At 40.4% G+C, this 23,615-nt stretch overlaps 1 protein-coding gene across 1 annotated transcript in view; it reads right to left on the bottom strand.

The window, feature by feature from the left end:
• LOC120888333 (putative G antigen family E member 3) overlaps nucleotides 1-20,045 on the bottom strand; it is a 41,371-nt gene extending 21,326 nt beyond the window's left edge. Inside the window, exons 1-3 of the mRNA XM_040280870.2 lie at nucleotides 19,942-20,045; nucleotides 19,078-19,169; nucleotides 18,522-18,630 (exon numbers count right to left, since the gene is read on the bottom strand). Coding sequence (XP_040136804.1) covers nucleotides 18,522-18,630; nucleotides 19,078-19,161 — 193 coding nt within the window. The 5' untranslated portion in view covers nucleotides 19,162-19,169; nucleotides 19,942-20,045. The remainder of the gene's footprint in view (nucleotides 1-18,521; nucleotides 18,631-19,077; nucleotides 19,170-19,941) is intronic.
• Between the last annotated feature and the right edge of the window lie 3,570 nt (nucleotides 20,046-23,615).

Genomic DNA, 23,615 nt, shown 5'->3' with positions numbered 1-23,615 from the left:
GTACTTGTCCCAGATGTCAATTTAATAACTAGGACAAAGTTTTGAGAAAAAGAAAAAAGAAGGTTTATTGCTCTGCTAGCAAAGGAGAAGCACAGAGGCTCTTGTCCCAGAGGCTGTAATTCTCCCCATTAGAGAGAACAGAGGTTGCCAATGTTACCTGATGCCAATCCAATAATGATGTTTTGGTTTTGAAAACAGAAAAAAGAAGGTTTATTGTTTTGTTAGCAGAGGAGAAGCACTGGGGACACCAGTCCCACAGGCTGTTATTCTATTCTTCAGGAATAATAGAGGGTTTTGAACCAAGATATTCACTCAATATCATGTGTATCCATAAGACTTGGGTCCTAATTAGAATGAGATGTATTGCATGTTTATACAACATGTGCAATTGATTCTACTGTCATAAGGAACATGATAGGGAAAACAGAGGGTTTTAAAGAAGAGAATAATGACACGTTGGGGTTTGTGATTTTCTTGTTCATTTGGGAGATATCTATTTCTTAGATATTTTGGTGCTATCTCTGAAGTCAGAATAACTTGGATCCTATGGTGATTGTATGTTCAAGACAGATAACTTAGCCTAGGATGGGGAAAAGGTAATTTTGTTCCCCTACCCCAGGTTATGGATGGGGAGAGGGAGAAGAGTAAAAGAAAATATGTCCATTTAAAAAATAAGCCTAATTGAAAGAGAAACAAGAGCTATATTCAAAGCATGAGGTAGACAGCTATTACATTTCCCAACTGTCAATTTCTATGGAAAAATTGGTTACAACATCTCCAAACTGCTTCCTGCTGAAAGATGACAAAGTTGGAGAAAAGTGGCTCAAAGTCTTTGTACTCTGTTGATTGGGGAATGGACAGTTAAGGGTATTTAACATCAGGGCTGTCCAGAGGCCCATCGTGGTGGTTTGCAGGTTACTAGACAAGGAATAAATAAGGCAAGAATCATGCTAGGACAACAATAAATAAGACATCAAAACATTACTTTTTTGTACTTTTTTGTAAACAATTACCACAAAAGCAATTGGTAGACTGTTTCTAAAACTGAGGACAAACTGGTGACACTACAGTCCTACAGTATAGTTATTATTGGGCACTCCCATATAAGAACCCTTCTTTTGTAGCCTCCAATTTTACTTACTTTTTGTAGGGATGACACAAGTGTACATCTCAAATTATCCTTTTCTGCCAGGTGTTTAAGACCAAGTTGATCAAAATTTACTTTGTTCCTATCTACAACTTACAAAGAGCCCCCTGAGATTTTTCAGGGTCACTCTTGAGAAGTTGTGAGAAGCTTCTTGGCTCCTTTATCTTTCTTCTACAAGACATGCTATCTGCCAGGATTGGTCGAAGTGTTACTGATCATATGTGGCTTCCTTTGGAAACATTGGGGACATTTCCCTGCCCAATGACTCTTCTCTTGGCAGAATGTGCACTGGTTGGGTTCCTGTTCTCCAGGGTCCCCATGATCTCCCTATTTGGGAGATTGGGTGACTCAGAGTTGCAAGTCACTTAGAGGGTTGCCATCATTCCCTGGGTCCTATCCTTAGACAGCAAGGGTCAAATATTGGCTGATTTTTGCTTGATTCTTTTGCTTTCTTGAATCTGGTATCCACATTATTGGTTTTCAACATTCAAAAAGGCCAGTTTTACCAGGCTTAAAGTGGGCATAATGGGTTTTAACTTCAATGTCTATAATTTTATCTCCCTCTTTTATTTAATTAGTGTCAGTATTAATACTGGGAGTCAGTCTTATACCATGTCTGTCCTGTAGGTGATTATTTATTGTTTCACATTAACTCAGTCCCTTTGCAAAACACCAATAGGTGACAATTATAAAATATACAGGGAAAATACAAAATGAAGTTAACAAGAGAAAAAACATATTCAATTTGAATAATAGCTATGAACCAATAAACATAATGTTTACAATTATATAACCTTAATTAGTTATGTAGAATATCCCCTGTTTATTTTGAGGTCACAGTAATTTTTATAACAACAATCTATCCTTTGAACATCCCTTAAAATGAGCTTAATGCTAGCCTGCTTTGGAGACAAACTGATATGGAGTAAGGTGAGAGGCACAGCCTTATCTCAGGTAAGGCAGTGCTATTGACAAAAAAAGCACAATATGACATTACTTTTGAAATATGAATCAAACAAAACTAAGAGAGCTCCTTATTTTCTTTTTGTGAAAAAGTGGCTAAATGCTCCCATGTTCCACTTGTCAACTTTTAAATAAATGATGCTCACCTTATCATCTTTTTTTAAAAAAAACTGTAGTTATAAACAGAATTTATTTATTTGTGTTTCTTTTTTTAATGTGGTGCTGAAGATTGAACCCAGTGCCTCATGCATTCTAGGCAAATGCTCTGAGCTACAGCCCCAGCCCTGGCCTTATTATCTTTTAAAAATACATTTAAATTCCCACCCAGTGTAAAATTTAACATAAATTATATACATATTTTATTGATAACAGGCTACCTTTCTTTATCCAGTTACAGAACACTCAGTGACACAAATCCCCAATTAAATTTGCTCTTTTTATATAAGTTTAAAAGAGGTTACCACTACAGACAACTTTAGTTTGGAGAACATGAGCTTGGTAAAGTGCTATCCTAAACTTTACATTTTAAAAGACTTTTATGCTAGAAGAAATGAATGTTCATAATATACAAAGATGCCAGTAATAGGTTTGCATCACAGTTACACAAATGTCCTTGCATTAATGAGGTTTAACTTTTAAACTATAATTCAGACTCTATAGTGTATGATAATGATAATTTAAAGTCTGTGTAGGTTAGCAGTACTAGCAAAAATCAAAGAATATCTTTATACATAATCTCTTATACATTTAGAAAACAATGTTAAAATGATAAGAAATAGACTTACAGCAAACATATAAAAGCCAGTTCTTCAAATGGCGGTGTAGTCCTTTTATGTCAGATGTAATGTATAAAAGAGAGCACAAATTGGTTACATTGTCTGTGAACCTACATGAATTTCATTTTATAAACCTTTACAGAACACATAGACCAGGCTGGGACAAACATATTTAGTTTCAGATGTATACATATCTTATTAAAATTTTGTTCTTTTTAGATATATATTACAGTAGAGTACATTTTGACATTTATACATACATGGAATATATCTTTAGTCACATATATTTAGGGTGTCTGGCAAAGCTGACCCAATTAATGTTTTAAAATTTTTCTATATGAGAATGGATCCCCATTAATACCCTCTCTTAAGGGTTTTCCCCCAACACCAAGGCGAATTATTTCCTCATAAAAAAATCTGATTTAAGATAATATTGATCACCTTTCTCAGATTCACTTTGGTCCAACTGGCCTTACTTACTTTTAGTAGACTTCCAGCAGAGCATATTTTCTTTAATTTTCCTGGGAGGGACTTGCAAATGAAGGTGTTGCTTTTTGGGTGATAATGTTATCTGTATATTTTATTTACACAACAAATTTTATCCCAGGATCAGACAGTCTGGCATATACAAAGAATTGTGCCCTAATCTTGTTTTCTTTCCAGTTTGCATTTAAGGAGTTGGAGTATAGGATATTGTTGAGTTTGACCTGTCTCACAATGTCATCAACTTTAAGCATGTTTCCCACTGTCAGTTGTACCCAGAGACCTTTTGAAAAAAATATCCAGGACACTCCATCCAATAAATGCCACATTGTTCATACAGAGACTGTTAGGAGACCCTCTCTGCAGAAATCATCAGCGTCAAGATGTAGATACCTACATACAAGGAGAGTCTAGGAGGCCCTTGTATTTTGTCTCTGTGGGCAGCAGGCAGGGCTTCACACAGAAGTGTGCCCTTGCCAAAAGGTTATAATCTGACAGTGCTGGAATCCATTACCATGTCTTTTGTGATGGCTGTGCATGTCATGATGTTATGAAAAGATAAGGGAGCCAAGAAGCTTCTCACAAGTTCTCAAGAGAGACCCTCAAAAATCTCAACAGACCTTTTGAAAAAAATATCCAAGGCACTCCGTCCAGTAAATGCCACATTGATCATACAGAGACTGTAAGGGGACTCTCTCTGCAGAAATCATCAGGATCAAGATGTAGGTACCTACATACAAAGTATGTAGTAAGTTGTGGATAGGAAAAAGGTCACATCATTGTTTGAAGAGGGCTCCTAAAACACCATAGGTGAAAAGGGTCTGGAAAACAAAGCAGAGGCCAGGTTCTCTTTGCCTATTTCTCTTCAGCCCAGGCAACTTTCCTGAGATATTTTTTCTCCATATCCCAGGATGGGTTTGCTGGACCCATGGGAGGATGATTTGTAGGTGCCTAGGTCCAGGCTGAGAAGCAATGCTAGGACTACCAGGACTGAATTCAAAGGATTTTAAGTTTTTAGCCTTTTCTTCTGGTGTCTTGCTATTCTTACACATCAGACACTATACCATTTTCCACACACAACTTTTACTTTTACTTACTTTTTGGCTGTTCAAACTCCTTATTATGCAACTGCATACACACCTGTACATACAGAATTTATTTCATTTATTTTAACTCTGCCAAAAGAACTTCAACTATAAGAATGTACAATAATTCAGAAAACCATTCAAAGGCCAGATTATTTACAAACATCACCTTTTTCTTGGATAGGCTCACACCTATATGTGGCCTATTAGCCAAGATCTTTCTTCCCAAGAAGCTACCTATATGATCAATGCAGTATTGCCCATGTCTTAAAAGTCCAGTTACAGGTACAAATAAAAAATTCAGAGACAGACAACCAGAAAGGATCCTCCAAACTATGGGCAACAGATGGAAACCTTTAAAAGAGACCAACCAGGTGGGGGGAAAATACCTCCAAGTTCACAACTCCCACTCAACCTTGACTTTTATACCAGTGGCAACACAGATGTCCTCACAAAGCAGGACCAGATATTCCCACAAAGGGGAACCAGATATGTAGAATCAAGGGTCTGATGTGCACATCAGGGGAGTTACCAGATAGCCAAGATGTGAATATACTGAATTCAGTTTCCTTTTTCTTAAAGTAGGCTAAAATGAAGCAATCCATATAGTTCAGTGAGAGAAGGTGGGAGTTTCCTGAAGCAAAAGAGGTTGCAGCAGCTGCTGGGGCAGTCCCTCAGTCCCTCCCTTTAATCACAAGAATATCTCCTGTGGCTCAACCTGAGGCAAACTCACCCATCTCCTAACTCTCCAGCAGTTGGCTAACAAATTTGCCAGTCTCCTTGCATCCTCAGCATGGAAGTGGGGTTGCTTAAAGTGTAAGACCTGCCCAAGAAAGCATTAGTGGGAGCTGCTCTCAGGTCCCATCTGGATCACCAATTTGTTACTGAAAGCTTATCTTTGTCTATGATGCCAATTCAACAACAAAGACATGGTTTTAAGAAAAAGGAAAACAATGACAAAACATGTGGGCAATTGGTGAATCTGTTGTGGGATTCTCACACAGAGGGATAGGACACCAGGGCTTTCAGCAGGAAGCATTGTTTATAGTTCTCACAGTGGCCCAGCAGATTCATATCCAAAGGCTGAGCCCCAAGTGCAACAGAGCATTGACTTATATACCCTCTGTTAGGCCCCATGTTATGTTAGCCCCTTCCTCTCCTTTATATATTAACATACATTGTGATTGGGTATTCTGTATTATAGGTTTGCAACAGAGTTAGGACAGAGTTACTATATTTATGTCAGAGTTATGGCAGAATTGCACATGTGCAGTGAATGTGCCAATTTGCCTTCTCTTTGTTCTGAGAGAACACTTACCACCTTCCCCCCTTTGATGCTCAGATCCTCTGAGGATCATAGAGCATAATCCTGATTAAATGGCTTATATTTCCATAACATCATGATATATATGGCCATTTTCCTTTCAAACATAGTCTCAATGAGACTGGAAACAGATCTTATAATTAGGAGTAGCAGGCAAGGTAGGAGTGTGAGGGCCCCTAGAATTAAAACCACAACACTTATAAGAGTTTTGAATTTCCCAAAAGTTGAAAAACATCCTTCAAATAACTCCCTGGGTACCCACCCTTTCCATGTTTGGACCAGGACAAGGGTGATTTTTCTCATGATCTGTGATTATTCTATGATCTTGTCTGCATCATCTATTTGTAAGCAACTGTTGCTTAGGTTAAAGTTCCCACATACTCCACCTTCTGAAGCAAGCAAGTAGTCTAGGTCTAAATGATATTGTAAATAGCATTGCGCATTTTAGTACTTTGTTTGACCAATGAATTGAGGGCTCTTGTAGTTCTAATAATTATAATTTCAACACCAGCCTGTAGCCCAATAATAGGGTTTAACCTGTAGATGATAGTATGGTTCCCATAGGACCTGTCCTCTACACAGGTGGCAGAGCCATAATAGAGAATTATCCATTTGGGGAGCCATTTACTATCTTTCCAGTTACCAATTACCAGGGCTTGCCACCCCCTTTAGGATCCTTGGTCATCACATATGAAGATTGCCAACTGCTCCTCTCTGGCTAATGGAAGGAGGAAAAAGGAGGATAGAATTGTCCAAAGTAGAGAAGGTTTGGACCAGAAGTGGGATAATTTAGCATAAGCTGCCCTTCCACATAGACAGTAGAGTCCACCTGGGGATTGCCATTATGTTTCTGTGGAGTCATTGCCCCAGGCCTGTTTGAGGTTAACAAAATTTATCATGGGTGGGGATTTGGTTCTGTGTAACTTGAGGACCCCACACTGTTTTTTTCTGGGTAGTTATATTATAGAATTTTTGGCCTAGACATGTTAAAGTCTTCACTGAAATGTTAAACAGTTTCCCTCTCAGGCAAAATAAGATTTTCCAATAATTGAGGTTTTGAGGAACCAAACACCAGTAATTGAATGGGGATACATTATTTCACTACAGGGCTCATGGGGATCTATCTCTTCAGCTTCCTATGGCCATTGATCCCCCATGTTAGTTCCTCCACACATATAGCAAGAAGAGACATTCAGAGATATTTTCTGCTATAGTTTCTGCTAAGTTTATAAACAGACTTCTGGTTGTATTGGAGATGATGAATTCAGACTTCATCTCTTCTTAAAATAAATGGAAAACATGGTGGGATGGGAGGAAGACTCAAGTGGAGTTGTGATGTTTTTGTTGTGTATTAGGGCCCAGGGGTCTGTTCTCTGTACATATATAGATATGCCAATTTTGTGTCCATTTCCTCATTTTGAATCCCCTGGGTCAAGCATAGTAAAATTAACAGTTTACATGCTCCTGAACTGTAGTTGGGTATAGCAACACTCTTTGGGGGAAGCACTGTTACCTTGCCCCTTCCAGGCTGCCCATGAAACACAGTTCCAGGTGGGAAAGTAACCAATTTTATTAGTACATCCAGATTGAGTTGATGGTTGCTCACACATGTATTTATCATTGAGCCTGTACCCAAGATATCTTGTTCCCAAGATATCCCTCTATAAACCTCTGTAGATCACCAAGACCAGTACATATCTATGGCTTGACATTCATCAAAGAAGACTGACACTGGCATCTTTGAATTAGTGATTTGGGTCTGCTTAATTATCTGACCCATACTATTAACACTTCAGGCCTCTAGCCACTCCTCAGTTGGGAAGTACTGTGGGTGAAGACAAATATATTGATCCCTTGCTGGCAGATATGATAAGTAGTCTTATTATGTTTACACTTCCCTTAAACTGGTCATTTTCAGGAGAAATAGATATGATAAAACAGGGTTGTGAAAATGTCCTAGCTTGATTGGGCCACCCAAAGATTTGGGTCACAAGATAAGGGACTTAAGTGTACAAATGGGAATTAGATCACACACAGCCAATAGCAATACATCATTCGATCAAATGGAGGTAAAATATTACTAATAGAAACTTTTCAACCCATTGCCAGTTGGCCAGAGCAGTCTCTGCTAAATTCTATAGTGAAAATTAAGGCTAAGACCATGGCAACAGAGAGGGGTAAGGGGTAACAATGCCAAACAATTACAGTGAGGAGGCCAATATAGGAAATAATAATAGTCTGTTTATCCTGGCAGGTGGTCAATTCCTCAAGCTTCTGCCGTGCGTAGATTAGTCAGCTTCCGGGGTGACTAAAGCAGGGCTGTTGTCCTCATGGTTGTCTCGGGATACAGCTCGCTTGTTTCTGATGGTCAACTTGCATGGTGCAGTTGGATCAGGAATGCATTCCCAGTCATGAGAAGCTGGTTTCACTCTGCTGTGCTGAATCCAAGGGACCATCTTGGCCACCTTTGCTGCAGTAGGGGTGGATAAAATAACAATGAACGCACCCCTCCAAATGGTCTTTAGGGGTTGAGCATTCCATTCTCAGGACTGAACAGCATCTCCTGGTTTAAAGGAGTATGCAACTATGATCATATTCACAGGTAGCTGTACCCTAACCCAATGGTGTATAGTGGTCAGGGTTGAGCAAAGAGCCTGAATCTAGTGCCCCAGAGTAATGTTGCCCAATTCTTTTAGATCTCTTTGTATGCCCCTTAGAGTGGGAAGAAGTAGTCCACAAAAATTTCATAAGGGGAGAACTGTGTTTGTCTAGTAGGGTTAGATCTAATCCTTAACAAAGCAATTGATAACACCTGGTCCCAGTGTAGGTTTGCTTAGTTGTAACTTTAGAGTTTGGTTCATTTGCTCCATCTTCCCAGATCTCTGGGGATGGCATGCAATGTGTAACTTCCAGGTGATCTTCAACCCGTTTACCACCAATTGCACCACCTCAGTCAGAAAGCAAGACCATTATCTGATCCCATTGTGACTGGAATTCCAATCTGAGGTATGATTTCCTTTAGGAGAATTGGGCCACTTAATGTGTCTTCTCTGTGTGAGTAGGAAGGACTGTATTCAACCTGAAAAAGTACACACAAAGGCTAGCAAAATTATAGCCTTGGACCTGTAGGAGCTCAGTAAAGTCCACAACTATGTTTTCAAATGGGGCTCCTCCAAAGATTTGCACCACAGGGGATGCCTTGGGTCCCTGATGTGAGTTATTCCAGGCACATGTTTCATATTGTTCACACACTGCTTGGGCTATGCTGGAGAGATGGGGAATGTAGAAATGTCAACTCAATGTGGCCTTCAGAGCTGTCCAGCTAATGTGGGTCTCCCAGAGAACTATTTGACAAAGGCTGGGGCTAGGGCCTCAGGAATTGCTATTCAGCCATCTTCAAATCTCCATCTACCTGGGGCATAACTCACATTTTCAGTTTTAAACCTGGTGTTCTCATGTTGTGAGTAATTAGGGTCCCATTCTGCCAGTGGACTAGGGAATAGGGCTGCATTCAGGACTGTTGGTTCTGGTTGCCCACTTGGAGGCTGTGAGCTTTGTCTTTTGGTCTGCTTTACAATTTCCCTGATCAATCATAGTGTTTTCCTGTTGAAAACAGGCTGCCACCTTTTTAGGAGCCCATCCAGCATCTAGGAGTTCAAGGATTTCTTTGCCATACTTTGTCTTTCCCTTCTGAGTTGATTAGACCATTCTCTCTATAAAAAGCTCCATATGTACATGGTGGGTGACGAAGGCATATTTAGAGTATGTGTATATATTGACATGTATCCAGACTGCCAATTGAAGGGCTTGGGTCAATGTAATGAGTTCTACTTTTTGTGATGAGGTTCCTTTTGGTAAAGGTTTTGCCTGGATGGTGGAATTTAGGGTCACATGGAGTAGCCAGCAAGGTATTTTCCCTCTTCCACAAAACTGCTACCATTGGTGAAGTACTCAGTATTGGGATCTTTGAGAGTCTGGTCTTTTAATTCCAGTCAGCTGGAAAAAACCTCATTCATGACTTCAATGTAGTCATGATCTGGTTGACTTGGCCTAACAGGCAATAGGTTCATGGGGTTTATGGTCTGCACTACTTTTTTGTGGATGTGTGGTCACACAGCATTCCCTGATACCTGACCATCTGGACATCAGTCAGTCAATATTGCCCCTTCTAGTCCATTAATTTCTGCACTGAGTGTGGCACTCAGATGGTTAATTCTTGTCCCATACTCAATTTGTCAGCCACTGATGCCAAGAATCCCACGGCTGCAAGGCTGCAAGTGCTCGTAGGCAGGGTGTCCAGCCTAGAGTGACAGAGTCAATTTGCTTGGGGAGGTATGCCACTGGATGATGCCATTACTCCAACATTTAGGTCAGAACCCTCACCACAATGCCAGTATGGTCATGTACATACAAAAAGAAAGGCTTGGACATTGGTGAAGGCCTGCTTGATTTCCTCAAAGGCCTTTTGTTGGGCTTGTTCCCATAACAAAGATTCTTATTCTCCCTGCCCCTCCCCCACTTTGTGGCCTCATAAAGGGTTTTTGCCAAGATAGATAAATTAGGTATCCAGATTCTACATAAACCTGTGGCCTCAAGGAACTCTCAAATCTGGTGTCAGTTTGACAGGACCAGATTGATTAGATAGCCTGTTTTTTCACTGGGCCAAGTTGAAATTGTCCTTGGAATAAGGGAAAACCAAGATATTTGACATTTTCTTGACAGATTTGGGTCTTTTTCCTTGAAATCTTGTAGCCAGCTTCCCATACGAGGGTGAGGAGTTGTCGTGACCCTTTCAAACAATTCTGTGTCTCTCTGGCCAGTAGTAGAACATCCACATACTGGAGCAGTGTACAGATATGTTTGTCTACTGGGAAAGCTTTTAGATCAGAGGATAATATTGTGTCAAAAATAGTTGCAGAATTTTTAAATTTTTAAGAAGTCTAATCTATGTCAGCTGGCTTTTTCTCTGTTCTCAGGATTTTCCCACTGGAAGGCAAAGATTGTTGACTCTGAGAGGCAAAGTGGATACAGAAGAAGGCCTCTTCTTTTTGCCCAGATATGTCAAGAAGGAAGCTTCAGTGAAGACGAGGTCCAGGAAAGTATGTGTTAGGGACAACTGGGTGTAGGGTAACAGTGGCCTGGTTTATTGCTCATAAGTCATGAACTGGCTGACAGTTGCCTATTCCTGGCTTTTGGACTGGCAAGAGATGTGTGCTCCAGGATGACTGGCAGAGTATAAGTATTTTATATTTGGGAAGTCTCACCAGGTGCCTCTGGATCCCAATTTGTGCCTCCCCCCCTTCCCCTCACAACCTCTTATATGTAATTTTGTGTAACATTGAGGGTCTCCTTCCATTTCCATACAATTTCCCTTCTCTCTCCCTTTCCCTCCCCCCACTTGTCTCTGTTTAATGTTAATCTTTCCCTCATGCTCTTCTTCCCTGCTCTGTTCTTAGTTGCTCTCCTTATATCAAAGATGACATTTGGCATTTGTTTTTTAAGGATTGGCTAGTTTCACTTAGTATAATGTGCTCTAATGCCATTCATTTCCCTGCAAATTCCATGATTTTGTCATTTTTTAGTGCTGCATAATACTCCATTGTGTATAAGTGCCACATTTTTTTATCCATTCATCTATTGAAGGGCATCTGGGTTGGTTCCACAGTCTAGCTATTGTGAATTGTGCTGCTATGATCATTGATGTGGCAGTATCCCTATAGTATGCTCTTTTAAGGTCCTCAGGGAATAGTCCGAGAAGGGCAATAGCTGGGTCCAATGGTGGTTCCATTCCCAGCTTTCCAAAGAAGCTCCATACTGCTTTCCAAATTGGCCACACCAATATGCAGTCCCACCAGCAATGTACAAGTGTACCCTTTTCCCCACATCCTCGCCAGCACTTATTGTTATTTGACTTCGTAATGGCTGCCAATCTTACTGGAATGAGATGGTATCTTAGGGTGGTTTTGATTTGCATTTCTCTGACTGCTAGAGATGATGAGCATTTTTTCATGTACTTGTTGATTGATTGTATGTCCTCCTCTGTGAAGTGTCTTTTCAGGTCCTTTGCCCATTTGTTGATTGGGTTATTTGTTATCTTATTGTTTAATTTTTTGAGTTCTTTGTATATTCTGGATATTAGGGCTCTATCTGAAGTGTGAGGGGTAAAAATTTGTTCCCAGGATGTAGGCTCCCTATTTACCTCTCTTATTGTTTCTCTTGCTGAGAAAAAACTTTCTAGTTTAAGTAAGTCCCATTTGTTTATTCTTGTTATTAACTCTTGGGCTATGGGCATCCTACTAAGGAATTTGGAGCCCAACCCCACAATATGTAGATCAGAGCCAAATTTTTCTTCTATCAGGCACAGAGTCTCTGATTTGATATCAAGCTCTTTGATCCATTTTGAGTTAACTTTTGTGCATGGCGAGAGAAAAGGGTTCAGCTTCATTTTGTTGCATATGGATTTCCAGTTTTCCCAGCACCATTTGTTGAAGATGCTATCCTTCCTCCATTGCATGCTTTTAGCCCCTTTATCAAATATAAAAAAGTTGCAATTTTGTGGATTGGTCTCTGTGTCCTCTATTCTGTACCATTGGTCCACCCGCCTCTTTTGGTACCAGTACCATGTTACTATTGCTCTGTAGTACAGTTTGAAATCTGGTATCGCTATACCTCCAGATTCACACTTCCTGCTTAGAATTGCTTTTGCTATTCTGGGTCTCTTGTTTTTCCATATGAATGTCATGATTGCTTTATCTATTTCTACAAGAAATAGCTTTGGGATTTTGATTGGCATCGCATTAAACCTATAGAGAACTTTGGGTAATGTCGCCATTTTGATGATGTTAGTTCTGCCTATCCATGAACAGGGAATATTTTTCCATCTTCTAAGATCTTCTTCTATTTCTCTCTTTAGGGTTCTGTAGTTTTCATTGTATAAGTCTTTCACCTCTTTGGTTAGGTTGATTCCCAAGTATTTTATTTTTTTGAGGATATTGTGAATGGAGTGGTTTTCCTCATTTCCATTTCAGAAGTTTTGTTGCTGATATACAGAAATGCCTTTGATTTATGCATGTTGATTTTATATCCTGCCACTTTTCTGAATTCATTTATTAACTCTAGCAGTTTCTTTGTAGACCCTTTTGGGTCTGTTAGATATATTATCATATCATCTGCAAATAGTGATAATTTAAGTTCTTCTTTTCCTATTTTTATGCCTTTAATTTCTTTTGTCTGTCTAATTGCTCTGGCTAGTATTTCAAGAACTAAATTGAATAGAAGTGGTGATAGAGGGCATCCCTGTCTTGTTCCAGATTTTAGAGGGAATGCCTTCAGTTTTTCTCCATTTAGAATGATGCTAGCCTGAGGCTTAGCATATATAGCTTTTACAATGTTGAGGTAAGTTCCTGTTATCCCTAGTTTTTCTAGTGTTTTGAACATAAAGGGATGCTGTACTTTGTCAAATGCTTTTTCTGCATCTATCAAGATGATCATATGGTTCTTATCTTTAAGTCTATTGATGTGGTGAATAACATTTATTGATTTCCATATAGTGAACCATCCTTGCATCCCAGGGATGAATCCTACTTGATCATGGTGCACATTTTTTTTGATATGCTTTTGTATTCGATTCACCAGGATTTTATTGAGAATTTTTGCATCTAAGTTCATTAGAGATATTGGTCTGTAGTTTTATTTCTTTGAAGTGTCGTTGTCTGGTTTCGGGATCACAGTGATGTTGGCCTCATAGAATGAATTTGGAAGAGCTCCTTCTTTTTCTATTTCTTGAAATACCTTGAAAATATTGGTATTAATTCTTCTTTGAAGGTTTTGTAAAACTCCACTGTATACCCATCTGGTCCAGGGCTTTTCTTGGTTGGTAGTCTTTTGATGGCTTCTTCTATTTCTTCCTTTGTTATTGGTCTGTTTAAATTGTGTGTGTCCTCCTGACTCAATCTGGGCAGATCATATGACTTAAGAAATTTATGGATATCTTCACTATCTTCTATTTTATTGGAATATAGGGTTACAAAATACTTTCTAATTATCTTCTGTATTTCTGTGGTGTCTGTTGTGATATTGCCTTTTTCATCCCGGTCGCCGAGTCGAGTCGCACGGGCAGCGGCTAGCGGGTCCGGACCTCTGCGCTGCGCTGCATGGCGGAGATTCACTCGTCTGGGGCAAACTGTCACCTCCAAAAATCCTACCAATTGCCGGCCCGGTCTCTCTTCAGTGGAATTTTGCCAGAAGCCTCTCAGCAGGTAGAATCCAAGCATATGGATGCGTCTCTCTGACCCCATTACTGAGGAGGTAATGAAAGCCCACCGCCCACTGCCATGTTGGATCCCAATGATCCCAATTTGTGCCTTGTGGGGAATGAGACATTGCTTGGTGGGTGGGCCCAGCACCTGGCTTTAGTTCTACTATTGGGGGTATATTTCGGGCCAAACAAAGAGGATTTTCTTCAGCCAATACCCCAGGCACCTTGAAAGGAAGTTCAGGCCCTTGTTGTGGCCTTTGAGACTATAAAGGCAGCACTCTTCTCCTTGGGGGACCATGACAGGATTTTTGTTTCTGGCTGTGAGAATTTAAAGTTACCTGGGCCTGCAGTTTTCCTAATAGATCCTGATCCATTAAAGCCACAGGGCAGTTGGGGAGATATAGAAATTTGTGAATAAATTCAGGCTGCTTAAATTACATCATTGAGGCAGTAAGAAGGGGTGATTATCTCAGCTATCTGTGGCTCCCACAATAGTGACTTGCCTCTGTAAGAGGAGCCCACAGGTTGAGTCAACATGGAATATTCTGCCCTGGTATTGATTATGAAGTCCATGGGTCAGCCCCCCATGATCATTTGGACCTTAGGCTCCTGGGGGCCTAACAAAATGTAGCCCAGTGTGTCCTAATCACAGTTTCATATGGTGAGCAATCCAACAAAATCATCCTCGGGAGCTTAATGTGGTCACCATATTGATTGGTACTAACCTTGAACCAATCATTCTCTCCCCTTTTGTCTGGAGATTGGGTAATATTCCTCTGTTGGCCATCCTCATTCTTCCAGTGACCTTCTTGAAGGCAATGAGCATAATGATTCCTTCCTAATCTCACCTCTAGATGAGGTGATCTTTCATGTCGGTTCTTCCTCTGATCTCAGCTCTGGCCTGCAGGACACCTCTCCAGGAGTACCTCAGCTGTTACACTAGAGCATTGGTAAGTAGATCTACCTTCCACTTCATTGTCTGGTCCAACTCATATTGGACTTCTTGGTCTAGTTGACAAATACTTTCAGTGCAACCTCCAGTTGCTGGCTGGCATTAATTCCTGTGGAGCCCTCTAACTTCTGTAGGTTACACTAGATGTCTTCCTGGGTCTAGACAACAAAGACTGCATTAACCATTCACTGATTCTTAGCTACCTAAGTTGAAGCAGGTGTAAAGACAAAACACTCCACATAGCTTCTCATATAATTGACTTGGGCCCTCTTCAGGTCCCTAGAGAACATCTGAGGTCTTTCTCATGTTCATGGCCTTCCTCCATCCTTCTTTCATGCTGCCGTAAAAAATCTCTTGATAATGCTCATGAGTCTGAAATTCCCAGTCATCATTAATGTCCCATTGGGGATCTTCCTTGGGGATTTGGCTCTGAGTATAAGCCTGCTTATTCATGGTTCCTGCAGGGGCATGTTCCTTCAAGCACTTTAATGTGGCCTGGGTAATTCAGCAGCGTTCTGCAGTGTTAAAGTCAGGAATAGCTGGCAGCAATCAGTCCAAGTGTGCATGTGGGTCTAAATAAGAGATCACATTGAATCCATCATACCCTGAGGTTTCTCAATTAAATAGGGGGTATGGTTTTTCTAATTAAAAAGCTCAGTAGTTGTAAAAGTCTGATATATGAAGGTGCACTGTCCCCCTTTCACCTGACCATCTTGATTATAGTAGATGGGCCCCTGGGTTTCTTAGCCAGTATAAACCCTGACTTAGACTAGGGTCATAGACTTTGCAGAAAGACTGGCACTGCCCTAAGATATATGAGGATCACCATGGACCTGCAGATCAGGACTCCATATTCATTCAATGCTCAGTCCATCTCATTCATTCACCATTCACTCACATTCAAAAAGCACCTCCAATCTGCCACCCTATTCTTTAGAGCTACAGTTCTGTCTTATACAATATAGACTACTTGGACAACTATTTTCTTCAGGCTCCCCTTCTGCCATTTAGGGACAGGTCCACCTCTTGACTTGGGTTCCTACCTGTCTAATGGGTGATGCTGCTTTGCTTAATCCTGGACCCCACCAGGTTCCTTTGTAACCCTGGCATGCTGGGAGGGCTAGTCACTTACAGATCAATTGGTCCATTGGCAATAGGCAAACTCACTTCTTCCAGCATCCCAGGGCTTGCTCCCCAGTGACAAAGAGGTGAAATCACTATCTCTGAATCCCCAACATGAGCCCACAAGAAATGTTGCAGGACTCTTGCATGCAGAGACAGGACACCAGGGCTTTCAGAAGGAAGCAGCATTTGTTTTAGCCTGCACTACAGCAGATTCATACCCAGAGGCTGAACCCCAAATACAGCATGTCTTTGCCTTATATAACCTCTGTTAGTACCCCTGATACATGTTTGCCCCTTTGTTTCCCCTTTATGATAACATACATTCTGGTTGGGTATTCTATACTATAGAATGGCAGCAGAGTTGTGACAGAGTCATGACAGAGTTATAGCAGAGTTGCACATGAGCAGTGAGGATGCCACTTTACTTTCTTTTTGTACTGGCAGCATGTGCATACAAAATTACTGAGTACACCACATCACCTTCTTTTTGTTCCAGGAGCACCCTTACCTAAAATCAAGGTGAAATTATATGAGTGTATATACCACTGTTATCATTACTCTGTAAACTTCATTTCCTTGAAACTATGAAGTTAATATCAAAAAGAATATACAACAGCTAGATTATAGTTCAAAAAGACAGGAGTTTTTTTTGTAACATTAACAGCAACTAGGAACGGACTCTACATTGTTGTTTTCCTGCATTACGAAATCTCAATTCTAAATAGCTGCCTATGTATGAGCATGCTACATATTTCTCAGAAGGAATGACTTAAGTGGATATGTAGGGCTATGACAAATAGAATTGTGACTTTCATCGTTTTTAAGGCTAATATAAGTGATTATGTATACAAAAGGCATATTTAGGTCCAGTTGCCCTCTATGGAACATGCCAGAAGTGAATCTCACATAGTACAAAGTAGCAAAAAAATAAAGCAACAAAATTTGTGACTGACTGAAAAATTATAGTTTTACAGTGAAAATAAAGAAAAGAGCAGAAAATAAAAGTAGAGCAGAATTAATGGACATTCTCATCAGTCACGTTCTGGAAAACGCTTCACAATGAACTGCTAAAAGAATCCATGATCTGAATTTGTAGATGTTTAGCTTGCAAACACTTTTTTCAATAAATTTACTGTATTATAATCTAGGAATATTTTTGATATTTCTAATCCTAGAAGAATTCAAATAGCCATTAAAAAGGTACCAATAAATCAAGCTGTGTCACTATCCTGAATTACCCAGTTTTTACCAATCTTATAGGAAAACAATATCAATGAAAGAAACAGTGGTTATGATTCATCGAGCTCTTTCCCGTTTGAACTGTCTCTTCTTGGGCAAGTGCTGAGGGATATGACATTATATAAAGCATTTTAAGTAAAATCATTCACTTTTCTTTACAAAGGATAGATTATGAAAAAACACTATGTTAGAATCAAAGTAAGGCTCTGATTATCCTAGGCAGTTGCTCTAGTTCAGATATTAGGTATGCATCAAAATCTCACCTATGAGAAAATGCAAGCAAGTTTAGATGTTAAATGATTGGCTTAAGAGAGACTTAACTTAGTGCATTAGTCCACTGATAGGGATTAAATGGATAGTAATTGTAGGAAGGTAGAGTGTGACTGGAGGAAGTTGGTGGCTGGGGACATGCCCTTAGGCTTTACATTTTGCCCTTAGTGAGGGGAGAGCGCTCTCTCTTCTCTCTTCTCTCTTCTCTCTTCTCTCTCTCTCTCCTTCCTGATGGTCAAGTCCTGAGCTGCTTTCCTCTGCTGTGCCCTAATGTTCTGCCTCATGTCTGGCACAGAAAAATGGAGTTGGCTGTCTGGACTAAAACACTGAAACTGTGAGCCCTACATAAACTTTTCCACTGCTACATTGTTCTTGTTGGGCAATAACAGTGCAATAGCAGTGATCACAGCAGTGCAAAAGCTAAAATAGCAGGTGCTCTTTGGTCAAATACAACTTATGTGACTTGGTTTTCTTGTGTAGGAAAGAATTTAAGATCCCAATGTAAATGGGCCTTATATGTTATTATCATAAGTGTATTGATGACATGTGCTCTACACAGGCTAGTTTTAAAAGGTGCTTCCACTTCTGATGCAGTGACTAAAAAATCATGTACAATTTTATGATTAAAATTACACATAATTTCCTTAGATTTGCTAATGTACAGCCAGCTTTGGACAGCAAGCTTTCAAAGACCTATAGAGTAAATCTCCATAGAAAGAACAACATTCTTATAGCAAGAGAAAACACAAAGCTCTAATCTCTCCAGTTTCCCATCAAATGTTCAATAAAGGTTTGAAATACTTTACATATATTTTCCTTCCTACTGTTATGGGTGATATCATAATGCATGATAAACACATACACTCAACCCACACATGTATTTTTTTTCCTTCCCATCACCTTGATCCTTAGGTTGTCTTTCACTTTCTCTTTCCTTAATAAGTGTATTCTCCTGATTTTCTCTTGGTGGCACAGTTTGCTGAGGTGCTTCCTCACCAGACTCCTGGGCCTGTTGGAGTATGTGAGTAAAAATTAAAAGTTTGGCTGATATTACAAGTACTAACTTAAATATGCATAATAAATTTATATATATATATATATATATATATATATAAATAATATCTTTTTCAACCTGATTCTACGTACTTATTTTCAACAAAGCTACTCTTCCTAGGATGAGGTCACTCCCACAGGAGTTAACTGCAATGATTTTGTGTACAGATTTTAATCTATGTTGGATTGGATATGTTCAATATACTGTTAATGGGTATCAGAAGGAAATCATCAGGCATATTTCCTGGGAACATAAGAGCATTCATCCAGGCCAGCACAGAAGAGAATTCTCCTTGAGAACTCTATAAGCAGGGAAATTATTAACATTGTATCTATAATATCAACAACATTTCTCAAAAATCTTTTTTTATTAACAGAAAATATAAAGTATGAAAATACTCACAACTACAGACTCAACAGGCTGAGAAGACTCTTGTTCATCCTGTCTTCCTCCAGCTTTAGTTCTTGGTCTTTCTTGTCTTCTCATGTTCCACTCTAAAACCAAAATAATGTGATTTGAAGTATGAATTTAAAGGACAACATAGTTGACCATTCCATGTAGTCTAGATAATGTGTAATTTCTTAAAATGTAGAAAAATCTTTCAAAATAAATCCTAGGGTACTACTAATACACAATGTATGCCCCGTGTTCAATGAGTCTGTATTTTATCCATGCTAACAGAAATTCTCTTAAGGCACATGGCAAACAGAAATATGTTTTGGTTGAGATTTGGTTGGACAAGTTCATGTATCATCATGGAGACATGTAGGAAAATTCTCGTAGACAAATAAAATTCAAAGGGCTATTGAATATAAACACTTCCAGCAACTAAGCCCATTCTAAAATAACATTTTTCTGGAAATACACAGTCTTCTTAATCCCCTCCCAAACCCTTTACAACTATTTTGGTACCAGCCATAGCACAGATGATATGGTGAGATATAGATGGCTTAGTCTGCCACCCATTGTCACTCTGTGCATCTTGGGGACACAGAGGCAACCCCATGCTGTCCCCACATTTTCAGGCTCTTTCTCGCTATCTTGCCCCATCTATTATGACAGCCACCCTCAATAGGGCCCACATTACTCCCTCGTCCCAGCCCCTCTAAGATCAGAAACACTCATTGTGGTGCGCCACCTGTGAGATGGATGACGACCTCCAGATCCTCCCTATGGAGCCCCCAGTCTAACATGCTGGAAGCACATTGGCACCTCTTCACACTACTGGACAGTAGTCCTTCTGAGAGAGCCGATCTAAGAACCTACCTCCTGACACTCAGCAAGAAAGAATGGAGCCTGTGAAAACTAGGAAGTAAATACGACTGACCGCACAATCCGCCTGGGCACCTCTCTGGGCACGGGAAGCAAAACGCATGCGCAGCAACTGACACACAGCAGGGAGCATGCGCAGTGTTGCTTGTCTGGAGAGGGGGATGGGCTTTTCCCGCCTCCATGGAGACATTCTGTCTTGCGCACTGACGTCTTTTAGGAACCCTTCCCCCACCTTCTTTTTCCCCTCTGCTGGGATTTACTTTTTCTATCACAAAGTTTGAGAGTAGACAGACCAAGGTTGTCTTTAAGGAAAGATGTGTTTCAGAAAGACCCAGTGTGAAAGCAATACTTTTTAAGAAAGTTAATACATATTTCCCCCCTCTATTACAATTGAACGTGGGTGCTCTCCACTACTGAGTCACATCCCAGCCCTCTTTAATTTTCTTTTGAGTTGGAGTCTGTAGAAGTCGTGAAACTGGTCTCAAAGTTTTAATTCTCCTGTCTCAGTTGGGATTTGTGCACTCTACAAACTTATTTATGTATGTGTTTTGAACAGATAATTTCATGCTTGCTGCTGCTGCTTTTTTCCCTTTTCTTTCCTTCTTTCTGTCATGATTTCACTGTCTATATCCACTCCTATAGAATCAATGCATTCAAACATATTTAATTTTGATGGTCCCATTGTATACCTTTAAATTTCCTGAAGAAACTTTTGAAACATTTCCTTGACCATTTCAGGGCTCAGCTATATCCTTAGATATTGGTCCTGGGATCTAGGCCAAGGTTATTGTCACATGATGTACAGTAATAATGGCTATGCTTATCATACACAGATGATCATCATTCCCAAATATTAGCCCAATCACTGGTGCATAAGATAAAGCTGGCATTTTTGCTTAACACTGTAATGAAGTGTAGTACTTTAATAGGGAAACTAGCATCTAAGATAAGAAAAGGCCTAAGTGATACTTATTCTGATGTAGAAGTGTAGCGTAGAAAGAGATCATTGAAGGTGGGTGATGGGGGTTATAATTGGGAAGGAATTGTGGTGTAAAGTTTTAGGATATATAGACAGAGAAATGCTATTTTTTCATTTTTAGTTTTAATTTGCCCATAATAATTAACTATATTGTATATTGGTATAGTTTGTGATATGTGTGTGTATGTATATGAATGTATGTGTGTGTTTGTGTGTGTGTGTGTGTATAGATGTTGAGAGCCACAGCCCAAGGGGCCCCAGCAAACTTCCAGCTACAAGCAAACTTCCAGCTACAAGCAAACTTTCAGACTGCCAGCTGATGATTGGCTCACAGTGGCCCCAGCAACATCTAGCTGATTGGCTCCTCTGTGGTGATGCTCATTGGGCTGTTTCCCCGCCCTTTCAGACTGCCAGCTGATGATTGGCTCACAGCGGCCCCAGCAACATCTAGCTGATTGGCTCCTCTGTGGTGATGCTCATTGTGGGACTTCTTTGGCTCCACCCACGCTACCCAGCCAATCGGCCTCAAGAGCAGGAGGATTGTGGGAGGTGGTGAAGCTTGTGTTTGTGTGAGAGGCTTGTGGGAAGCCGGTGGTGGCAGTTGGGCTCTGAGGGTTTTTCCTGAGGAGCTGTTTTGTTTGGCGTGTGTGGTTCTAAAAATAAAGTTCGTTTCTTTTGACAAGTGGCTCCTGAATTGTGCCCAGCCAGACTGCGGCAGAAATCAAGGTGCCACCATGGCTGATTCCTCCCAGGGCCTCCAAAGAAATTCCTTACCTCATTTCCAGCTTCCAGCATCACCCATGTCCTCTGCTCTGTGGCCATTCCTGTCTTCACAGTGAATGACTTCAGTCTATTGTGCTGTCATCATTCAGCCTTCTCTCTAATCTCACCTCTGTATCCTCTTTTTTAAAATATTTTTTTAGTTGTAGATGGACACAATATCAATTTTACTTTTTATTTTTTTAAATATTTCTTTCTTTTAGTTGTACACAGTACCTTTGGGGTTTTTATTTATTTATTTTTTATGTGGTGTTGAGGATCAAACCCAGGGCCTCACACATGCTAGGCAAGCGCTCTACCACTGAGCCACAACCCCAGCCCCATCTTAATTTTATTTATTTATTTTTACATGGTGCTGAAGAGCAAACCCAGTGCCTCACGTATGCAAGGCAAATGCTCTAACACTGAGCTACAACCCCAACCTCTTCTGTACCCTCTTAATAAGGACATTTGTATTATGTTAAGCCCAGGATAATCTGGGATAACTTTCCTCCTAAAAATCCTTAATTCCATGTGCAAAGTCCCTTTTGCCATGTAGAGTCACAAATTCACAGGTTTAGGGGATTAAAGGGAGGCATATCAGGGACACTATTATTCAGTTGACAATAGTTGTCAAACAAAAAAAAAGATTTTTATGATTTTGCACTGTTGGAAGCCGTATATGAATTTTGGGTTTGTTTGAGCCAACACAAGGCAAGAAAGCTGCTTTTCTGGGAACTCCTGAGTGAAATTCCTCAGTTCAAGAAAGCCCCGATCATGCTGATGCCCTGCCTTAGCTCACAGCCTTAGGAAAAAACACAGCCTATGCCCAGATATGGGGGGAACCTGCTAAGCACCAAACAACCTGTTTACTGCAAGATTCCTGCCACACCAAAACAAGACCCCTCCCATACTGAAACCTTATCCCTGCCTTTGATGTTCTTCCCCTTAAATAAAGATTTGGGACTTTTTTAGTTGTTCTTTTCCAGTTCCCATCAGGGCTGGAAGACCCATCAGATTCTTAAATCCAATCTCTAGCTTTATCTTTATTTCTTACTGGTTATTTCAGACTTTTTATCTTCCCAGGCAGCTCACCCCTCCTAGCAGGAACCTGCTCTGACAGGGTCCTGGCTACTCCCTTATACTGTACATGTGAGTAGTAATGAATATGTACCTTGGTTGATTGCCACAAACTCTGACTGCTGTTGGAGACATTTCTGAGTCTCCATTGCAGTCAGATGAGTATTGCTCTCTCTAGCTTCTCTTCACCTGGCATCAGAGTACTTAGCTTGGTTGCCTGGGCCTCGTGTTTCTACAGAAGGAGCTTTGGGATCATTGTGTTAATGTTCAGTGTACTATGGTAAGGGAGGTGGTTTGGGGCCTCTCCTTCCTTCTTTCTCCATAGCTTGGCTCTCCATCTCATGTCCACACCTCACCCTCATAGGAAAGGAGAGTATTGGGGGAAGCTTTGCTTTCCACTCCCCACTCCCATGCTGCTCAGCTGACCTCTGTTTCCTCCCTCCTCCTTGATTCCTTCCACTTTTCCGGCCTGAGAATCTTCTTTTGCTCCCCTTATTCCTCAAAAGTCACTGACTCCAGCACTCCACTGAAACTTGCAGATAAGGAGAGAGAAGTGAGGTGAAATCTATGTGTCCCCACCATCCACAAGTATGGCACATGCAGGACTGAGAGCACCTTCTCAGTGGTTCCTGAACCACTGGCCTCTGGGTCTCTGAGCCACCATGTCACTACCTGTGTAGCAACTCCAAAGGCCATCCTATGTCTCCATGAAGATGAGGAGCCTCTGCTAAGAGCCATAGCCAAGTAGTATGATGCGTGGCATTTTTTGTTGAAAGGTGATGCCAGCAAGCCATTGAGATGATATGATTATGTTAAGATCTGCATTCTTATGGATATTAGACCCCTGCTG

Source organism: Ictidomys tridecemlineatus, chromosome X (assembly GCF_052094955.1).
Source record: "Ictidomys tridecemlineatus isolate mIctTri1 chromosome X, mIctTri1.hap1, whole genome shotgun sequence".
NCBI lineage: Eukaryota > Metazoa > Chordata > Mammalia > Rodentia > Sciuridae > Ictidomys > Ictidomys tridecemlineatus.
Note: the sequence above shows the minus strand (reverse complement) of the source record. Positions and strands in the feature narration are given on the sequence as shown.